The 20,198-nt window shown below is 39.8% G+C and overlaps 1 protein-coding gene across 1 annotated transcript in view; it reads right to left on the bottom strand.

The window, feature by feature from the left end:
* Positions 1 to 19,524, bottom strand: part of Dpyd (dihydropyrimidine dehydrogenase) — a 752,991-nt gene extending 733,467 nt beyond the window's left edge. The window contains exon 1 of the mRNA XM_050160025.1: positions 19,357 to 19,524. Coding sequence (XP_050015982.1) covers positions 19,357 to 19,395 — 39 coding nt within the window. The 5' untranslated portion in view covers positions 19,396 to 19,524. The remainder of the gene's footprint in view (positions 1 to 19,356) is intronic.
* Positions 19,525 to 20,198: the final 674 nt, after the last annotated feature.

Genomic DNA, 20,198 nt, shown 5'->3' with positions numbered 1-20,198 from the left:
GCCAGCCCCACCTATCCCTCTACTGCTTAGCTATTGGCGGTTCAGCTTTTTAATAGATCAGTAAGGAGCCTTAGGCAGGCAAGGTGGAAGGTATTCAGCACATCTTTACATAGTTAACGTAGCTCTGAACCACGACACTGTGCTTCATTCTGGGTAGGTGCCACTGCTGTCTTAGAATTGTCTTTTCGTCCACAATGCCTACTCTGCCTTTGACCAATTCAGTTCTAGAGAAACAATTGGCTCTTCTACTGTCTTCCAGGCTTCCACGTAGCTTTTGTACAAACAAGCCAAAGCTATAACAATGACTTTAGTGTAGTTATTTGTCCATCCTAACATTTGTCTCCATTTTAGATTGCTTTGACTCATTGAATTTATTGAATACATAATCTTTTCCCACATCTTATAGTGCCTGGATACTTTTAGATTGATGACAGGTGTTGTGAATTTTCATGGCCTGGGCATGCAATGATTTCATAATCCTTACAAATTCTTGAGGTTTATTTTTTTTTTTTAGACAAAATATCTGGAAATCATTTGCTTCTTTCAGGAACTGGTCTCGAGGCTTACGAACTAGCACTCCTACAGCATTTGGTCTAAGCCTAATTATTTCCCATTGCTGAGGAAAGAAACTTATGAGTACCTAATGTTCTATGAATGATAACATTTTCAAGTTTAGCAGCGTGTTGTAAGAAGAAGGCAGAATCTCAAGCCTCTGCAAATGGCAGATACCTCCCATGCTCCTTCCCTCAGACTGGTCTTTACCTAGTTAGTGCTTATCTTTACTCTGGGAGCTACTGAAGCGGAGCTCTGCTCCTCTCTGAGTAGTTCTCGGCTCTGTTATTCTGTTCTGCAAATCTTTATGGCTTTAGGATCCCAGAACTCCCAGCTTTGTCTCCACAACTGAAAACGAGGCAGAAGGATAGGGCAGAGGGCAGGATCTGAGATGCTCTCCACACAGCTTACAGAATTAGCACCCAACAAAAGCAAAGTGGCCAAGAGGAAGACTAGAAATAAATACCCAGTCCAGACCAGCTAAAACTTGCACCCTGACACAATCATTCCAGTGTCCCATGGTAACCAGTAGCTCAATCTAATATTAGAATTCACACCCTTTGGTAGAGATTTAACATGTTAATGCCACATGCTACTCACACAGTTGTATATAGGATTAAATGTAACAGGTAGAACATTCTCGAAAACACCCACATTATCCAAACAAGCAAAAAGCCCACATTATTCAAACTGGCTACAAAATGCTGGCTATGGTAAACACAAAAACATGAACAGGCACTATAACACTATTAGGCTGAAACTTTCTCTCTGCTTTAAGATTCTATGCCTGTCCTGGGAGGAGCCTCCTCTCAACAACTTGTTCCTATTCAGGTGTTCAGTGTGTGATACAAAAGCCTGTAGCCCGCTGTGGTGGTTTGAATGAGACCAGCCCTCCATCAATCTCCAGCATCTCAATACTGTTTGGGAGGTGTAGGTGGAGCAGCTTTGCTGAAGGAATCACATTACCGGAGCTCGACTTTGAGATTAGGAAGCCCCTATCACTTATGGCTCAAGATATGAGTTCTCAGAATCTGGTTCCTTCTACCATGCCTCCTAGCCATGATGAACTCTGCCCCTCTCGGGGACACGATATGCAAAATAAAACCCCTTTCCTTAAGCTATTTTGGCTAAAATGTTTTAACACAGCAACAGAGAAAAAGCAAAGGCACCCCTGAAGAGGTAGCAATTTGATCTCAAATATCAGCTAAGGTCAAGAGCATCTGTGATGTGAAGTACCACATGTGTTCCTCCATGTGAGATGCAGCTTGTCTCTTCACACGGGACAGTGGAGGGGGGCAACCTGCGGCACCCTTCATCTGATTTCCATTTCTCGGGGATTACATTCATTAACCACTTGATAACCAGTGTCTCTGAAATAATTGGTGTTTCTCGATGTAGACGCCAATGAAATTGCAAGCATGAAAGAGTGTATTTGGTAGGTCTGCAGTGCTATATTCAGGCATATTCCCTCAAAAAAGTATACAGCTTTATTGTGAAAGACAGCTGGGAACATCCCATCAGGAAAGAATATCTTCCTCTTTTATGCCTAAAACCACAGACAACAGTGTACCAGTATCACAGGGTATCTTATTTAGAGTTTTTATTGCTGTGCTGAAACACATGACCAAAAAGCAAGTTGGGAGGAAAGGGTTAATTCAGCTTACACTTCCACAAGATAGGAACTCAAATAGGGCAGGATCCTGGAGGCAGGAGCTGTTGGCAGAGACACCAACAGCTTGGTGGGGCACTGCTTATCAGCTTGCTTTTCAAGGCTTGCTCAGGCTGCTTTCTTATAGAACCCCAAACCAGCTGGCATCAGTTCAAAACATGTCTATAACAGCGCTTCACAACACACCACCTCAATGCCCATAAACTTCTCCTGTGGCAAATCCCTACTACTGTTCCATGGGCCAAGTTCTCAGTTATAGACTCTAAGTCCTGCCCTGTTGCTCCAGTAAGACATTTGACTAACTGAAGTTTATAAGATAAATTTGGAACATGGATTTTTGAGGGATATCAAAGAAAGAAGTACCCACTGTTATTTTCCTCCTCCACTCTCCTTTTGAAGTTCTAACTTGCAACTTGAACAGGAAGGTGAATGTTAAATCAGCAGCATGGAATAACACAAAGCCATGAAGAACTCAGAGGCATCATGTTCTCTGCACGATGCATCACTGGCTTCCTTTTCCCATGAAAAATTAATAAATCACTGTCCTCGTTAAACCATCTTCCTTCATTCTCCTTGGTTCTCACTCTGCCCAAGGGGACCGTGGCAGCCAACTAGGTGTGGGAAGGGCTGTCAGTCTAACCCACAGGTAAGATGCCCAAAACCAAAGTGTACATGAACTGGAAAATAAAAGCATTTGGCTCATGTATTTTAAAAGACAAATGAGAAACCACATCAGCATAAGTTAGTAGCTTTCTTGAAATCCATCAAGATGTCAAAAATCCTAAACCCAGAATTACTCATTTCAAAAAATGATCAATGGAAATTTTGTTGTACTGGCCCAGGAAAAAAAAAAGAACACATGATTCATTTTAATCTTCATTGATTGACTATTAATAGTTTTCTCCATTTGAACTCACATAAAATTTTAACAGCATAGAGCAATGACGTGAATAACAATTCAGCCAATGTCCTTCTGTGTACTTGTGTTGAAAGCCCTACTCCTTCTACACAATCCATCCTCCCACCCATTCTTTGTGAAACTATCCCTACAGACTACAGTAAGGAAAACAGCCCTTTGCCCCTCCCCAAGGTTTACCATACAGAACACTCTGCCTCTATCAATAGGCCCTGATATAATTTCAGAAACTCTCCTCAGTCTAGAAAAGAATTTAACAAGAAGACAGTTCAACTCTTTCATCTAAAAATGTATGTGTCCAATTTGGAAAACTAAATGAACTTTTTTTTAAAGTAATTTTGAATCAGTACACTGTTTTCAATATTTTATAGATTTATTTATATTTGTGTGTGTGTTTATGTGTGTACAGATACCTGAGGAGTCTCGAGAAGACAGCATCAGAACCACTAGAGATGAATTTATAGGCTTCCATGAGGGTTTTCCAGTCCTCTGGAAGAAGGTCATGTGCTGTTGACCATTGAGCAACCTCTCCATCCACCCCCCCTCCCCCCGCACTGCTTTTAATAGCTGGTGCTGAATAAGGTATTCAGATATTCCAGCCACTTCTCTAGGAGATGGTTAGGATGGTTCAGCTGACTTTCACTATAATCTGACGGTAGTGGCATTAGTACTGCAGTTTAAACATGAGTCAACACAACTACAGGAGGCCTTGACATAGCCAACTTGTGTTTGTCCTCAGATTTTAATTTTATACTATTAATTATTAGGCTGAATTCTTTCACAGTAAATGATAATGTTAGATTTACTTTTTTTCTAAGTTTTTTTTTTGAGATAGAACTTCACTCTTGCAGTCCAGATTGGCCCAATCTTACAATAGTATAGAGAAGTCTCAGATATATTGAATTAGCTTCTATTTTGGATCAGCCTACTCCATTAGGAAGTCATATACAGAGGCAGAAAAAGAGCAAGAACCAATCCAGCTTCTCCATAAGCTACTATAGGAAATGGAGGCAGATAAGAGATGGGGGTTGAGTTGAAGACAATTAAAAATCAATGCATAAATGTATTAAGTTGTTAAACAATAAAAAATTAAACAATAATAATCAGAAAATAAATTAAAAATAAAGATCAGTCAGAGGCATAAGAGGTTATAAGCAATGTTTCAATGCATTTGGGTAAAACTAAGTATTTTTTCTTCCTGGAAAAAAAAAGCATTACATACGTGGCCCCGATTTTAAAATCTACTTATTAATATTTATTTACTTATTTATTCATTTTCATGTAGTGTGTGTGCCTGAGAGTGTGTATGTGTACTATGTGCATGCAGTATCAACAGTAGCCAGAAGACGATATTCAATTAGCTGGGATGGGTGTCCAAGGCCTTTGTGAGACAGCGTGAGGGTGGTGGGAACTGAACTCAGGCTTCTGCAGAAGGAGAAAGTACGTGTAAGCACTGATACGTCTCCCCAGATGCAAAGACAGTTTTTAAGACTTGAAAGATTGCCTGTGCCTCTGAAATAGTCGGCACTTCAAAGCTGAGTATACTTTCCCTGTTACGTCAACATAAACCTTTGTACACCTTAGCAGTCTACAGCTTCATACTGAGTAGGCACTTAAGCTGAATTATGTTATGTAATGAGGAGACCTTCCATCTTATTAACAATGGGCTTTGCAGACATATTCTTTTAGAATCAAAATTCTTTCCTACTGAAACAAGATGAGTTTCCCTTCCTCTACTCCTCCCAGTCCCTCCCTACCTCCCCTCCCATTAGAACCCATGCCCTCTTTCTCTCATTAGATAACAAATAGGTGTCTAAAGAATGATAATAAAATAAAATATAGTAAGATAAAACAAAACAAAAAATGGGAATAGGATGATCTAAACAAACAGAAGAAAAAGAACCTCTGAAAAGGCATAAGAAACAGATAGACCCACTCACTCTTGCATAAGCTCAGAAATTCTATAAAAAGACAGCTAGAAACCATAATATATAAGCAAAGGACTTTTGGGGTAAAATAAATTAAAAATTAAATAGAATAAAAATAAGAAAGAAAGGAAAAAAAGTTGTCCTATCATGAAAGTGTAAGAAAAGAACCTCCAAGGATGCCACCTACTGATGGGCATGAGGCCTACTTTTAAGAACAGTTCATTTCCCCCCTGAGAAGACCTTCTAAACACAGCTGAAGCCGGGCAGTAGTGGCACATGGCTTTAATCCCAGCACCTGGGAGGAAGAGGCAGGCGGATCTCTGTGAGTTCGAGACCAGCCTGGTCTACAAGAACTAGCTCCAGGACAGGCTCCAAAGATACAAAGAAACCCTGTCTCGTAAAACAAACAACAACAACAAAAAGTTAAAAAAAAAAAACAAAAAACAAAAAAACTAAACACAGGGCTGGAGAGATAGCTCAGTGGTTAAGAGCACTGCCTGCTCTTCCAAAGGTCCTAAGTTCAGTTCCCAGCAACCACATGGTGGCTCACAACCATCTGTAATGAAACGAGGTCTGGTACCCTCTTCTGGCCTGCAGGATACATACTGAGAATACTGTATACATAATAAATAAATAAATAAATAAATAAATAAATAAATAAATAAATAAGTCTAAAAAAAAAAAAACTAAACACAGCAGAGCCAACACACATATGAACTCACAGTGACTGAAGCGGTATGCACAGGACCTGCACAGATCTGCATCAGATGGGGTCTTAAAACAAAAGAGGTAAACACACATGTCTATCTGATCCCTAGCCCAGAAGCTATCTTCAACTGATAACCTCTTGCAGATTTTTCTTAGATGGGCACACAACCAGGAAATAAGCCCTCATAATTCTTCACTTCAATCCAAAAAGTAAATTTTCTATGTGTTTTTAAAGGAGGGACTTCCCACAAATGAGCAGGCTCATATTTTCTATAAGCTCTCCTGGCACTTAAATTTACTCAAAGTTTAAACATTTTTTTTCCCTAAAGGATGATAGATATTGCTTTTTCAATTAAGCTTACTCGACTGGCATAGATGAAAATTTGAATTAATGGAGGACTCTGTGATGGAAATTAACTAATTTGGCAATTAATTATGGAACAGGATAGGGTGTAAGCATCATTCATGCTGTTTAAAGCTGTGATGAAGAAGCAAAGGCTATATAGCCAATGCAGCTCTGTAAACTTTGTTATGGCAAGGATAAAAGCTTAAAATAATGTGTATTTTTAAAGGAATTATTTTATTGTTATTCATGTGTCTATGTGTGTATGGTGTATATTGTGTGTATATGTGTTATGTAGTGTGTGTGTATGTGTGTGTGGTATCTGTGTGTAGGTGCTGTGCAGTTTATATGTGTGTATGTGTTCTGTGGTATGTGTGTATATGTGTGTGATGTATAATGTGTAGTGTGTGTGTGTATGTGGTGTGGTATGTATGTGTGTGTATGCATTCTGTGGTATGTGTGTATGTCTGCACAGGTGTGTGTGGGGGTATGTGTTCTGTGATAGGTGTGTATATGTGTATGTATTGTGTAATGCATGAGGAGGTGTGGGGGGTATGCGTTCTGTGGTATGTGTATATGTGTGTGTGGTATATATGTGTGTATGTGTTGTGTAGTGTGTTGTGGTATGTGTGTTGTATGTGTGTGTGGTGTGTGTCTGTGTGTGTATGCATTCTGTGGTACGTGTGTATGTGGGGGTATGTGTATCTGTGTGTATGTATTGTGTGTTGTGTGTATATGTGTTGTATGGTGTGGTGTGTGTGTGTGTGTGTGTGTCATGGAGGGGAGGGGCTTCAGAATCAAGAAAAGGCTGTCAAATTCCATAACTGGAACTGGAATTTGAGTACCCAACATGGGTGCTGGGAACCAAATTTGGATCTTCTATAAGAAAATCAAGTTCTCTTAACAAACTAAGTCATCTCTCAAGCCCCAATAATGTATATTCACAAAATACAGCATAGCACATTACTTTGGCCTTCAAATGATTCGCAGTGAAAATATGAGTAGTGAAAAGAGTACACTTTGAATAAAATTAACTATAATCCCAAAAATGTAGGCTATGAGTCTAAGGAAAATACTTACATGTAGGCTATGGACCCAAATGAAATACTTGATAATTTTACAAGCACGCCTAACTTGTACAGGTGTGTGTGTGTGTGTGTGTGTGTATGAATAACCCTCACAATTATTTATCAATTCTGCCTACCAGGGCTTCCGTCATAACCAGAACTTTGAAATGACAACACAGATTAGCCTACCATGCAACACTTAATACAGAGGAGGCTGGGGAAATGTCCTTGACATTTATGTTAATTATATATTAACACTGCAAAATGTATCACTATTAACTATTTAAAAGTACTCCTTGGAAATTATTACTTAAAATTTACCTGTATGTATTTCACTTACATCACCATAAATTGGTCAGTTTTTTAAAGTTTAAACTATCCTAAAGGAATTCAGAATTTAATAACATTTCCAAATCTTAATTTAAACTTCAAGCAGCCTTTAAAAAAAACCTGTAGTTTTGCAAGATTTCTGGGCAAATGGCCAAATACAAAATTAAAAATGTACAAAACTCTGACAGTTAAACAGACATTTGAATCTTCCCAGAAGATGATTTAAAAAGGGCCAAGCTAAACAAAGATGTTGTTTCTAGGAAGGGAACTGGGAAAGTATGGGCAGAGATGAGAATCAGCTCCAGTGGGCTCTGGGGAGAAGATAAGCTACCATCTCTGTCCACATCCTCATCACTCTGTAGTGGCAGGAAAAGATGCTCGGTCCACACACAGACAAGCAGGCACCACTCACCTCCCAGTCACTGCTTACCAGCAGGTCATAGGAAAATCAGGAAACGGAACCATTGGTTTCTTTAAGAGCACTTATTGCTTATTTTTAATGCTTTTTACGTTCACATATTACAATGATGACCAGTTGGTAGATATTATTGACACAATGAGATTTCCAGAAATTATGCCTGGAGGAAGTCATTGGGCAGCAAGTTAATGACATCTTAGCAATAATGCCTCAAAGGTAATGCAAGGATGGAGGACCAGAATGTTCTTCCTTTTGTAAGAAGCATCGTTGAGCTAAAGACAAGAAATAGAGAGCTGTCTGTCCTGTCTCTACTTGACAAAACCAGAAAATTTGTTAAAATGATGACAGGCGTCCAGCCTTCATTTCTACCAGGGAAAGTAGAGGAGCCAAGCTACGAAGCAGTGGACTCCCCTTTAGCCTCGGTGATAGAACCAGAGGAACACAATTACTGACTCACGGTGCAAATCAGTCTTTAATTTCCTTATTTTTTTTTATTGTCGTTAGCTTTTTTGCTTGTTTTTCCTCTAAGACGGCACCCACAGACACTGAATTCTTTCTCTTTTTCTTAACTCTCTTGTAAACCTTTATTTCTTCGTTGAAGATGCTGCATAACCCCCAAAGCCAACCCTTGGGGAACTGCTCATTCTCTGGGTGTCTCCTGTAAGTTTCTGAGATAGGCATGGTAATAAACTTTGCTTGCTTATCACTTGTAAATCTGCCTTTTGTAACAGAGATCCATTACAATTTAGGATTCTTCAGGTGTTATTTTTATTCCACTACATCTTGAACTTGAAGCTCATGGTCAATTCAAAGTGGCTGCCCTAGCAGAGGAAGTTACAGATTGAGACTTTGAATCCACAGTCTGATTTAATTTCCCGAAGAAAAATATCCCAAGAGATAAAACTTATCAAACACAATTTACATTTATTTTTATGTCACGAGATGTATGGGGTTTTATACTATTTTTGAATAGGCTGCCAAAAATAATGGGAATTGTTTCATTTTAAGCAACTGAGACCTGGACAAATTGTTTTGTTTGGAATACCACAGAGTGAATTATAATTATGCAATATGTTCCTCAGGATAGCATAATTAATTCAAAATTGTACAGGACTAAAGAGGCGAAGGGGCCAAAGGTTAGGCTAATATAAATTAGCCTCAGATTATACCCTTGTAATTACATTTTTTGAGTCTTCAAATATGAGCAGATTGTCTTGACAGTGATATCATTACAGATATAAAGTAGATATAGAAGACAAAGTCCCCTCTTTCCAAGGACGATTATTAATCAAGAGAAACTGACACCCGGTTACATATACATTGACTTTTAAAAGAGAAGGAAGAGAAAAAAATGTAGAATTAAAAAAAAAAAAACAGTAGTCATTTGACTTACTTTCTTTTCTCCCCCCTCTCCAACAAATGAAGATTCTGCCCTGTGGAAGGTCAAAGGGGCCTGGCAGAGGGCAACACTGGTCATCTGACACCATGTTGAGAGGTGATGGATGACGTCTTCCCGGCTCCCCCCACTGCAACCATCTGGCTGGGGTTAGAAGTCTCTCTTTCACACCCACCTTCATTTACACATGTGAAGGACTCCTTGAGGAATAGAATATTAACTACCGTGCTGAAAGTCTGTGAATGCCTTCAGTCAGAGAAAAATGAGGTAACTTTTAGAGGACTCCCTGCTTACATACTTCTCTGATTCCTAATTTTCATATCATGTATTTTAATGTCTGGAAAAACAGCCATGTCAAAATGAGCTCCTATTCAGAGCTGTGAGTTTCCAGCTCACCATGGACTTAATCAGATCATGTCCGCTTCCTGAGTCCTTGCTTTCACCATTTCTGAAACAAGCCCAATTTCTTAGGATGGGGGTCAGGTTCGGAAGCAGAGCACCAGAGGAACGGAACATCCAGTGGGTGTGCAGCCGCTGTCATCCTTATGAACTCCACTCTGCGGCTTCTGTGCCTACATGTGTTCTATACCTGTCCATTTTGTCCAGGCTCACGCTTCTCCATCTCTCCCTGGAAAAAGAAGGCCAGTGCATTTCCAGTACCCTAAGCTACTGGATATGAAAGCCAAGGTGGAGAGAGACTGTAGCAAAGCTTGCATAAACTTCATTATCATTTGTTAAATACAACTGATATCACCTTATACAAACCAATCAAGTTTCATGAGTGTGCACCCAGAGCAATGCACACTTTGATCCCATAATTAGAATCCTGTATTATCACGCCCAGCAATAATTATTTTCTTTCAGGACTTGCAATTTTCTGCTAACTTGCTTCATCTTCGATTCTGTATCATAACTGTATTCACGGGATGTGCGTCTTTCTTCACGCCGTGTTAAATGCACAGGCTAAGAAGCAGCATGCACTCAGAAGAAAACTTTCCAAAGAAAACTTGCCAAGTTGCAAGAAGCATAAGACACTGTCGATAAGCAGCTTTGGAAACCTATGAGCAGCCTGTGCGTCCCTTGCATGAAATTCTGGTGACAAGAATTATTTCAGACTTCAATTCTGTGGATCTTAAAATATTTGCCTATAGTTCATCAGGTAAACACCCCTAATCAAAAATTCCCAAAGCCAAAATGCTCCAAAATCCCAATCTCAAAAAAATTCAGATCGAATCCTTATAGCCTTTCAGCTGAACTCCTCAGACCACCAGGTACAGGAAGATCCCCAGGTAAAGGAAGAACCACAGATCACTCTGCATCATGTCATTCTGGTTTGTTTATTCAAAAGCACATCATCTCAAACACTATGAGTATAAGTCATTCTGCTGCTGATCATTCTATTGTGACACAATTGTCTTGTACACAGTAAGAAATTAATAAATATTTTGAGTGGACAAAAGAAAACTATGGGTAAATTCGTGCACTTTCAAAAATTTCAAAATGTACATTTAAAAGTAAAAGGTGCAGAAAGATCATTGGAATCATAGCAGCAAGTGACAGCCATTATTAATATTTTGATACCTGGCATCGACTACATTCTTGCCCATGTTAGGACCAAGTAGAAGAGTAATGCAGGTACTATGTGCTATTTCCATTTCACAGATGAGGAGCTAAAACCAAAATATTTCTGCTATTTGCCTGTGTCAAGAACTTTAAAGTGGAAGGAAGCGTGGATAGCTGGCATCTTCATTCCTGAGTGGGGGCATGTTGTATGTGTGTGGTGTGCACCTGAGTATTTGAGGTATGTTCTGGTGCACATGCAGGTAGGGGCCAAAGGAGGATGCCAGGTGTCTTCTGTTGTCTCTCTCTGCTCGTCGTATTGATCGCGACAGTGTCTTTCACTGGACATGGCGCTCACACTAGGCTGGCTGAGCAGCAAGCTCTCGGGAACCATTTGTCCCTGACTTCTAATGCTGGGTTTACAGTCCCATATAGATATGCCCAGCTTTTAATATGGATGCTGGGAATTCAAGTTCAGGTCTTTATGCTTACACAGTGCTGTGTTCTTACCCGCTTAGCCATGTCGCCAGGCCCTCACGTCTAGATTCTTTACCTCTACTCCACAATTACAATTAAAATACGTAATGATGAAACATTACTTACTATAAATCACAATAAACATTAAATGCTATAATTGGTTACATAGACAGGTTTATCGCGATTTATTCATTTTTCTGGGGTTACTTCTGGTGAATTGTGTCCAAAACAGCATTAATTTTATTATGATTCTTATAATTAATTAGGGCCTAGTTTTCGTAAAATCTATGTTTTTTGCCTTAGTTATTCGTGTTTCGTATTTTCATTTTCCCTTATTTTATTATTTTGAGGGAATGATGCCTCATGTAGATGCAGGTGCATGCAGGTATACAGATGCAGGTGTACTTAAACACGAGTGTCCTTGTGGCACTGGTGAAAAGTGAGTTGGTTTTCTCTAAGGGTTTGGTCTCCTGGTGAGTCAGCCATGTTCCTGCAGTGGGTGGTCTCACGGGTTGGATTTGATGGGTTGAAAGAAATAAGTTTACAATGTTTGGTGGGCATGGAAGAAGGCACGGATCTGTGGAGGAGTGTTCACATGATCAAAATACGCTTATGTTTGAAATTCTCAAAGAACTAATAAAGTATTTTTAAAAGAAGGTGTTATCCAAAAGATGTGTTTAAAATAAAGGTGCGACTCTTAGAATGCAAAACTAAGATACATTCAAAAGCCCCGCTATTCAAACAAACACAAATTATACAAATGAGGCAGTTTTTCACTGAATTATTTATTTAAAACATAGAATAAAGGAAAATATGGCGTTTTATAAACATTTCTACATGGCAAACTACTATATACTGTGACTGAGTATATTCACAACTTGAAAAAAATTATTTAGGCTCTTACACTAATTGCACTTACTACTGCTAATTTCTCATTTAGGAGCCTATCCTTAATATCTGATCTTAAGGAAATATAAGAAACACTTTAATTTCTTGCTGTTTAAATGAGGTGGGGGGATGGTAAACAGAGATTCCATGAACTTGTAAGGGTTTTCCTGTGCAAACACTTTCCACTTGTTCAAATCAGAGACATATGCCTCAAATTGGAGGTAAACTTAGCTTTAAAATTTAGCATAAACTCAGTGTTATTTGTGTTAATTAACCCAAGAAGTATGAAATTTCTTATTATGAGGGAAAAAGTGTGTTAATTGAGATGTATCTGTACTCAACAATCTTCCTATTGTTTTTCTGAAGACATTCACATCGCTCTTTTGTTAGAAATACTAAACTTTTAAAAGTCTCAGCATGTTACTATAAACCATTTTAAATTTCACAATGAAGAAAACTCCAAATGAGTTAGCCTAGGTATGCAGAACAAAAGTCAAACTGGAGGAATGATTTTTTTTTTCCTAGAGAAGTGAAAGTGGTGATGGGCGCAACTTAGAGCGGTAGGGAAACAAAACAACAAAAACGAGCAATCAGAAGAAGAAACCCCAGCAACGCGGGCTGTAGAAGTGCACTCAGGCCTTCATCTGTGGCCTCCATCTGTATAAATCAGGCCTTGAGCTGACATGTAATTTTCTGTGTGTCCCCTGAGAAGTGGCCCTCTGGGCTTAATTATTGATGAAGAGATATTTCTTCAAAGTGGCCCAGTCAAGACTGCCTCAAGGGAACATTCATAAGCACTCATAATATCAATTTCCAAGCACCTGGGAGATAGGGACTCACATAGCCTCTTTAATTATTATGATACAGGCAGAGGGAAGGAAGAACACATTACACAACCTAGATTCTATTCTCAAATACCTGCTTACAAAGAAGACAAGTCTCTAACATATCTGGAAATCCTTAAAGTCCAGCAAAATCTACCCAAAGGACTGCAAAAACTGTTTATGTAGCTAATATGCATGACCACTTTGGTTTTTATTGATTAATTTATTTAGTGTGTGTGTGTGTGTGTGTGTAAATTGGTTCTCTCCTTCCACTATGTTGGGTCCAGGACTGAACTCAAGTTGTCAGGCTCGGCAGCAAGGGCCCTTACATGTTCAGCCATCTCACCAGCCCCTGTACTACCATTTTAAATGCATTCATGTTATGTAATATGTGGAGGTATTTTATGCATTAATCTTCATATCCCTTATTAAGGAAATAAACAATATCAATTTTAACCAGATGATGAAGAAAGGACAGCCAGGAGGTAGTGGTGGCACCAGTCTTTACTCCCGGCAACCAGAGGAAGAAGTGAGTAGAACCCTATATTCAGTGTCAGCCTGGTCTACAAAATGAGTTCCAGGACAGTCAGGACTACTTAGGAAAACACTGTGTGAAAAAACAAAAAAACAAACAAACAAGAACCAAAAAGACAGATAAATAAATAAATAAATAAATAAATAAATAAATAAATAAATAAATGGCACAATTATCCAAGAAAATAACAGAAATAGGATTTGAAGCCAGGTGTTTTTCAATATAAAAAAATCATTTTTATTTATTTTATTTCACTATAAAAAAAGATTGAAAACAAACAAAACATCATATTCCAAAATTAACATGATCCAAAGGTTATGCAATGTGATGAACTTACATATAGTTATAATTGTATATATAATTGTATAAGTTTAAATATATGAAGTTAATTATCTTTTTACTTCTGATCCTGTCATAGATTTTTGTTCTTATTTAGTGATAGTTAAGTGAATAAAATATATTTAATACTAAAAGTGTAAAATTCAATGTGAAGTTTAACAGCTTACATTTTGAATACAAGTTTTAACTGACTTTTTTTTAATATGATGCTGTTTTCAAATAGTAATTATTAAACAAATATTGTCATTTTTAAAAATAAAGTCATACAAAATTTCTTAGTTCCAAACACTAGTAGACAACTGTACTAAAATATCTAAAATAAAAGTTATTTATTATTTTAAATGCAGGCCCTTCGTATCTATGAAAGCAGTATTTTAATGAAGAATAACAAAAGCAAAAATGGTCATCTATTGGAGGAACTACATGAAGCTATTCAAAGTTATCTCGGTAGCACAACTGACTCCAGGATAACTCTCAAGACCCACATTACTGATGTGTGAGGCCAGAAACCACCTTCCGTCTTGAGAAAGACGCTTAAGAGCAAATAAAAGCAAACATTCAGAAAGTAAACATGTCATAGTTGAAGATAAAACTCCTGATTATAAATAAAGCCACTAACAACAAATGTCTGATTACACATTTTAGATAGTATAGAATAGAAATGACATATGTTGTGTGTGTGTGTGTGTGTGCATGTACATATCTGTTCATGTGTGCGGTGCTAGAGGCCAGGCTTGAGTGCTCTTCTTAAAAGCAAACTTCCATCCTGTATTATGACTCAGAATCTCTCACTGCTACCCAATGAACCTGGAGAACACATCTCCATTTCCCTAGTGCAGATTTTTTAACTACATGCTGGGTACTCCTCCTTCCTCAGCCAGCACAGACCTGTCTCCCCAGTCCTTCCACACGGTTTTAAGAAATGGAGATCTTTTAGACGTAGCTATTGCTGTGTCCTCCTTACAGTCACTGGGAAAAACAATAAATTGACCATTTCTACTCTTCAGGCTCCTCCTTGACTACAGTGAAGCTTGGACCATGCCAAGGCTCTCTTTGTACTTTGCCACAGCATTCTAGGACAACCTTCGTTTACAGTCTCGTTGTCCCTCTGTGCACACCCTCCAACATCCTTGAACTTTGGTTTTTGAAATCTCCCTGATGACGACACATCTGTACTCGATTGGGAGGCCTAGCTTTCAGCCTTGTTAATGCCTGTCCATACAGACTTTGATAGGATGCTATGTTCAACCACTGTGTAGTTATTTAAAGACCATGTTTCCTCAGCATTAGACCCTAGATCTTAGCATCCTCATTAATTTCTTATCATTGTCAATCAGCTTTTCAAATAAAGATTTTCCTCCAGAATGCATGGAAGGAAACTACTGAATTCGTACATTTTAGTTAGGTAACTACATCAACCCTATATACTACTATTGAGAGTTATTAGACTTAATCTAAAATCTCCCATTGAAAGATTCATTAATAATCATTTATATTATAGTTTTAAATAAACTACTAAATCAATTCTCTGAATACATGGGCAAGAGATAGTTTATTTTTAAATATGTAGAAATACTTGTGAACATGCCCAGCTACAGAAACATGCAGTATGTTCCACACAAACAAACATTAATGGAACTAGTTATAGTTGAAGGCAGATAAGCAGATATATGTGTTTGTCCTACTCAAGTAAACTCCCTACAAAAAGAAACTCTTCAAAAATAAGAGTGATCCACAAAACAGTTTAAAATTTGGAGGAAAAAAAAGTACATATTCCACAACTGAAACTCATTTGTTTTTAAGTAAAAAGCTTTAAAAACTTCACTCAATTGCATTTCCATAAGCTCTGTGATGCCCAGTGGATAAAACTAGGAAAGAGGAAAGGAATATTATACACTTGCCAAAACAAATTATGAATCAAATAAATAAAGAACTCACAACTTCCATAAAGTTGAATACTGATTTTTCTCCTTTTACTCTTCCCTCCCAAGTGGCAGAAGCAATTATAATAAAATTGTGCTGAAATATATTTAGCTATTTCTGCCAATTTTGAATGTTTTCTTGATGTTGAAAGAGGACCTTCCTTACAGTTCCATTTTCCAAAGTGCTCATTTTAAAACATCATTTTCTTAACTAATAAGTATAATAGGTTCTCCATTGTCTTCTCAGCTCAGTGGAAGACCGGGGAGCAGTAACTCAAAAACCATTTGGATTTGACTCCAAGTGCATTCAATTTTGTGTCCAGCAGATTGGAATTCTTTTCTTCTGTTCAGGGTAAATCTGAACACTCACTCCGTGGTAAATTCAAGGGAAGGGCTTTCAGCTGTGACTGTGGAGGTGGCAGAGGAGTAAGCAATAACAGTTTGGCTGTAAATACCAACATGATTATAAGTGGTTAAAAACTTTAACTATGTGCTTTCCTTGCTCCTTCTCGACTATCTTCAAGGGGAGTGGGAAGCAGAATATTGAGCAAAAGTGAAGTTCTGAATAATCGTTTTTCCTTACTTTTAGATGTGCCGATATTGACATCATATTGGCTCTTGAGTCAGTCCAAATGAAGAAATACTGTGGAATTATTGCTGAGGTCAGGGAAAGTGACCATTGGCCAGTTCTCACCTACTTTAAAACTCTCCCAGGAAAGCCTGCATTCAAAAGTTTCGACTGTATCAAAAGAGGAAAGCAAAGTGGTATTTAAACTATGTGGTTACTACTAATGCACGTGGAAGTACTATCTGTCGGAAGTGATTCTTTGATAATAGCATCCTTTCCTCCATTCATTTGCTAATGTTGGTCCTTTTTCCTGACAGGAAACTGTGTACCTGCAGCAGTGCTAACCACATTGTTATTTCCCACACTCCTTTCAGCTTTGAGAGCTCGGTAACATCATCAAGGTCACTCAGCCAAAGAGAAGCAAAGTTAGGCCTCAGTCCCCAGCAGTTAGCTCCAGAAGCCAGGCTGTGAGCCACAGCCATGCAACAGCAAAAGACAACTTGGTATCTTGTACCGTTTCTACAAGTTCAACAAAGGTGACAATGTTTGATTCTATAGGCTCATAATCAAATAGCACACCCTATGTCAATCTTCCCGCCCAAGGAATATTCCAGACGCAGTTCAGAGAGCTCACTCTCTGCCACGTTCACTGCCCTTCCCGCTCACACGTAATACAGGCTTGAGGCTAAAAATTACAAAGAAACAAAATACAACTTCGAAGACTTCAGTAACTTGACAAGATATTTCTTGTCTGATTTTGGAAACCATCTTCTATAGGTAGCTCAATGGGAAAATGAAATCTCCAGTGCAGTGGGTGGCCGCCATTCCATCTCTATTTTCCTTACAAATCAAGGGCTTTGTCAATGTGTTCTGATCCCCGTCTATTTCACACCATGTTTAAATGGCCTCCTTCTCCATGTATTTGAGACAAGGACAACGATCACCATCAGAACATTCTCCCCAAGATGGCTTTTCATAAATGGGTTCGGCAAAGCTTTCGAATCTGACAGAAAACTAAGCCTTCATAACTTATTCCAATTCTTCAACACAAAGAAAACTTCTGTGTGAATTAATACGATTAGCAGAGGCATCTCTCCGTATGAGTGTGTTCCTCCAGGCTTAATGTACTTTTTCCTCACTGTGTTATATTTTAATGATTAATTTCATGCTCTTTCATGGTATTTATAGCTCATGAATCATAGGTATTCCTTTGAAGGAAGAGTGAAGTATTGTGGGTGATAAAAGATGCTGTGGGTTAGAGCGTGGAGCACACATTGAACAAACACAAAAGAGGCTCACAAAAGGGTGAGTGCCGCCATTGCAGGTTAAAAAGGGACATCAGGCTGACTGGCCACAGAGTAAGATTACCCTCAGCTGAATGGAGGGGCAAGGCTCAGAGTGACTACATATTCCTGGATAAAGCTTGTACAGTGAAACTGGACAAAATGTCTCACCAGCTTCACTTTCTCCAAGTAAACACTGTTTTCCAAGACAGGTGCAGGAGAAGCATAAAGAATGAGATCAGCTGAGCTTGAAACACCATTCTGAAATGGAACAGCTGGAAGCCAAGAGTCATCCAGTCTCTGACACTGATTCCTCAAATCCGCACAGCCTGGATGCTGCCAGAGGTATGCTAACTGATCTAGTCTCACAACAACAGAAACGTGCCAGGGACGTTATATCAAAGTTAGTATCCAGAGGACCACGACTTTAGTCAGACATGGTATTCTGTGCCCTGGACACACATGAATAGTTCATTAAATCAATCATATGACTCAATATTTATAAATGAAACGAGGAAGAAAAGTGGTAAGTAATCTACACAGAGAAGTCTACATGTTATCCTTTAGCTCTTGTCAGTAACACGCATTTTTCAAAGGCAAAAAGGAAGTCTTTTAAAACACTACGGGCTTCCCTTTAGGAGTATATTAAGGTTCTTTAACCAGGGGCAGAGGCAAACTATAGACAAAACCAGGTATCCTGCAAACAGGTGGTTTGAAACTTAATTCAAGAGAAGGGAACAAAGGGGGAAAGAGTATTATTTCTAAACAAACACACCAGAGGGTGGGAGGAAAGGCTGGGGGCGGGGAGGCAAGAAGGAAGGGAAGTGGGGGGAGGAGAAAGCGCAAATATTCTACAGGAGTTGGGTTTTGTTTTTATCTCGAAGAAAAACCCTAAACAAAACAGAACAGAAACCCGAGAAACACAGGCTTTGATTCAGTGTGACTAACATCAGGCTCCAACTCCATCTTTTCCCTCAGTATGCCTACACAAAAGTACCTACAAGAACTCAAAAGAAAGGTTTTGCCCTTTCAGGTTGGAACTTATTCACAGAACGATGAGCTTTTCTGCAGAAACAGAGTGCAAGAAAAAAAAAAAATCAAACATTGTTGAGAGAGAACAGGGCAGTTTTTGGTATCTCTTTCCGGGGAGGAGGCACTTTCCAATGTCCTCTGTACTTCGTTCCGTTCTTCCAAACGTGAAATTAACTCGTAAACAATACCTTGGCCAGCACAGCTAGAGACAGCGGCCTGGATCTTGGATTTCTACCCTCCACTTTTGCAGACAGCAGCGCTCAGCTATTGTAGGTGGGGGCACTGGGTAGGTGTCCCCCAACGCCACCGAGGGAAAGGAGCAGGAGTTGGAGGGTCGCAAGGGAGAAAAGGAGCGCTCCAGTGCCCTGGAGTTCATGCCTCTGAACTCGGACCTTCTGGGTCACTGTGACTTAGGGCAGAGAGAGGTGGCTACCTTTAAGTCTTCTACGAAGTGACCAGGTCCTGGTCTCGGAATGCCGCGTCCCTCCTGTCCCACAAATGTCCCAGGAGGAAACTTCGAGAGTCACCTGTTCTTCCCCGGGCGCGCCCCCAGACCCCCCGCCCCTCCGTGGCCCTCCCACCCCGGGGCCGGGGCCCGTACCTCAATGTCCGGCGTGTCTTTGCTCAGCACCCCCGCCATGGCAGCGTTCCCCGGCCACAGATTCACGCTCGCAGACCCTGTGTTAGCTGCAGCAGCCTTCAGTCAGGCACCGAAACCTCGGCTTGCCCCAGAGCTGGTGCACGGACTGCCCGAGCCAAGGCAGGAGGTGGGGGCGGGGCGACAACAGAGGGCACGCCCTCGGGGCGGGGCAAAGCTCTAGATCCGCCTCACAGCCTGTCCTGTTGGTCCCAGACTCCCTTACTCTGTTAGAGGGAACTTTGGGCTGTGCTGGCCTATGCTCCCTAACCAGCCAAGGACTAGCTTGGTAGTCGGGTGCAGATATTAGAGATCCCCAGAACTAAAAGCAAACAAGTGCGTGTTTAATATTCTTTCACGCTTCGAGTCCACGGCGTGCAGAAGCACAGTCTAAAGAACAGCAGGACGGTCCAAAATTCTCCCGGGACCAGGGAGTATCTCTACCTATATTTCTCTGGCCACCAGCAAATAAGCCAGAAGTATTTTGAAGTTACATTGGAGTCTGGGGAGCCTAGAGAGCAAGAAGACAGGTGGACATCAAAATCCACAGTCCCGAACCCAGAGCCGCCTGTAGACTACTGTTTCTCCACCTTCTTAATGCTGTGAACCTCATGGCGTGGTGACCTTCAACCATAAAATTATTTTCGTTGCTACTTCATAACTGTAATTTTTCTAGCCTTATGAATTGTAATGTAAACATCTGTGTTTTCCAGTGGTCTCAGGCAATCCCTGTGAAAGGGTCGTTCGACGCCCCTCCCCCAAGGGGCGGTGACCCACATGTTGAGATCCCAGTTGTCATGAGAGGT

The sequence above is a fragment of the Alexandromys fortis genome, unplaced genomic scaffold (genome assembly GCF_014885135.2).
Source record: "Alexandromys fortis isolate MF-2015 unplaced genomic scaffold, M_Fortis_MF-2015_v1.1 scaffold_19, whole genome shotgun sequence".
Lineage (NCBI taxonomy): Eukaryota > Metazoa > Chordata > Mammalia > Rodentia > Cricetidae > Alexandromys > Alexandromys fortis.
Note: the sequence above shows the minus strand (reverse complement) of the source record. Positions and strands in the feature narration are given on the sequence as shown.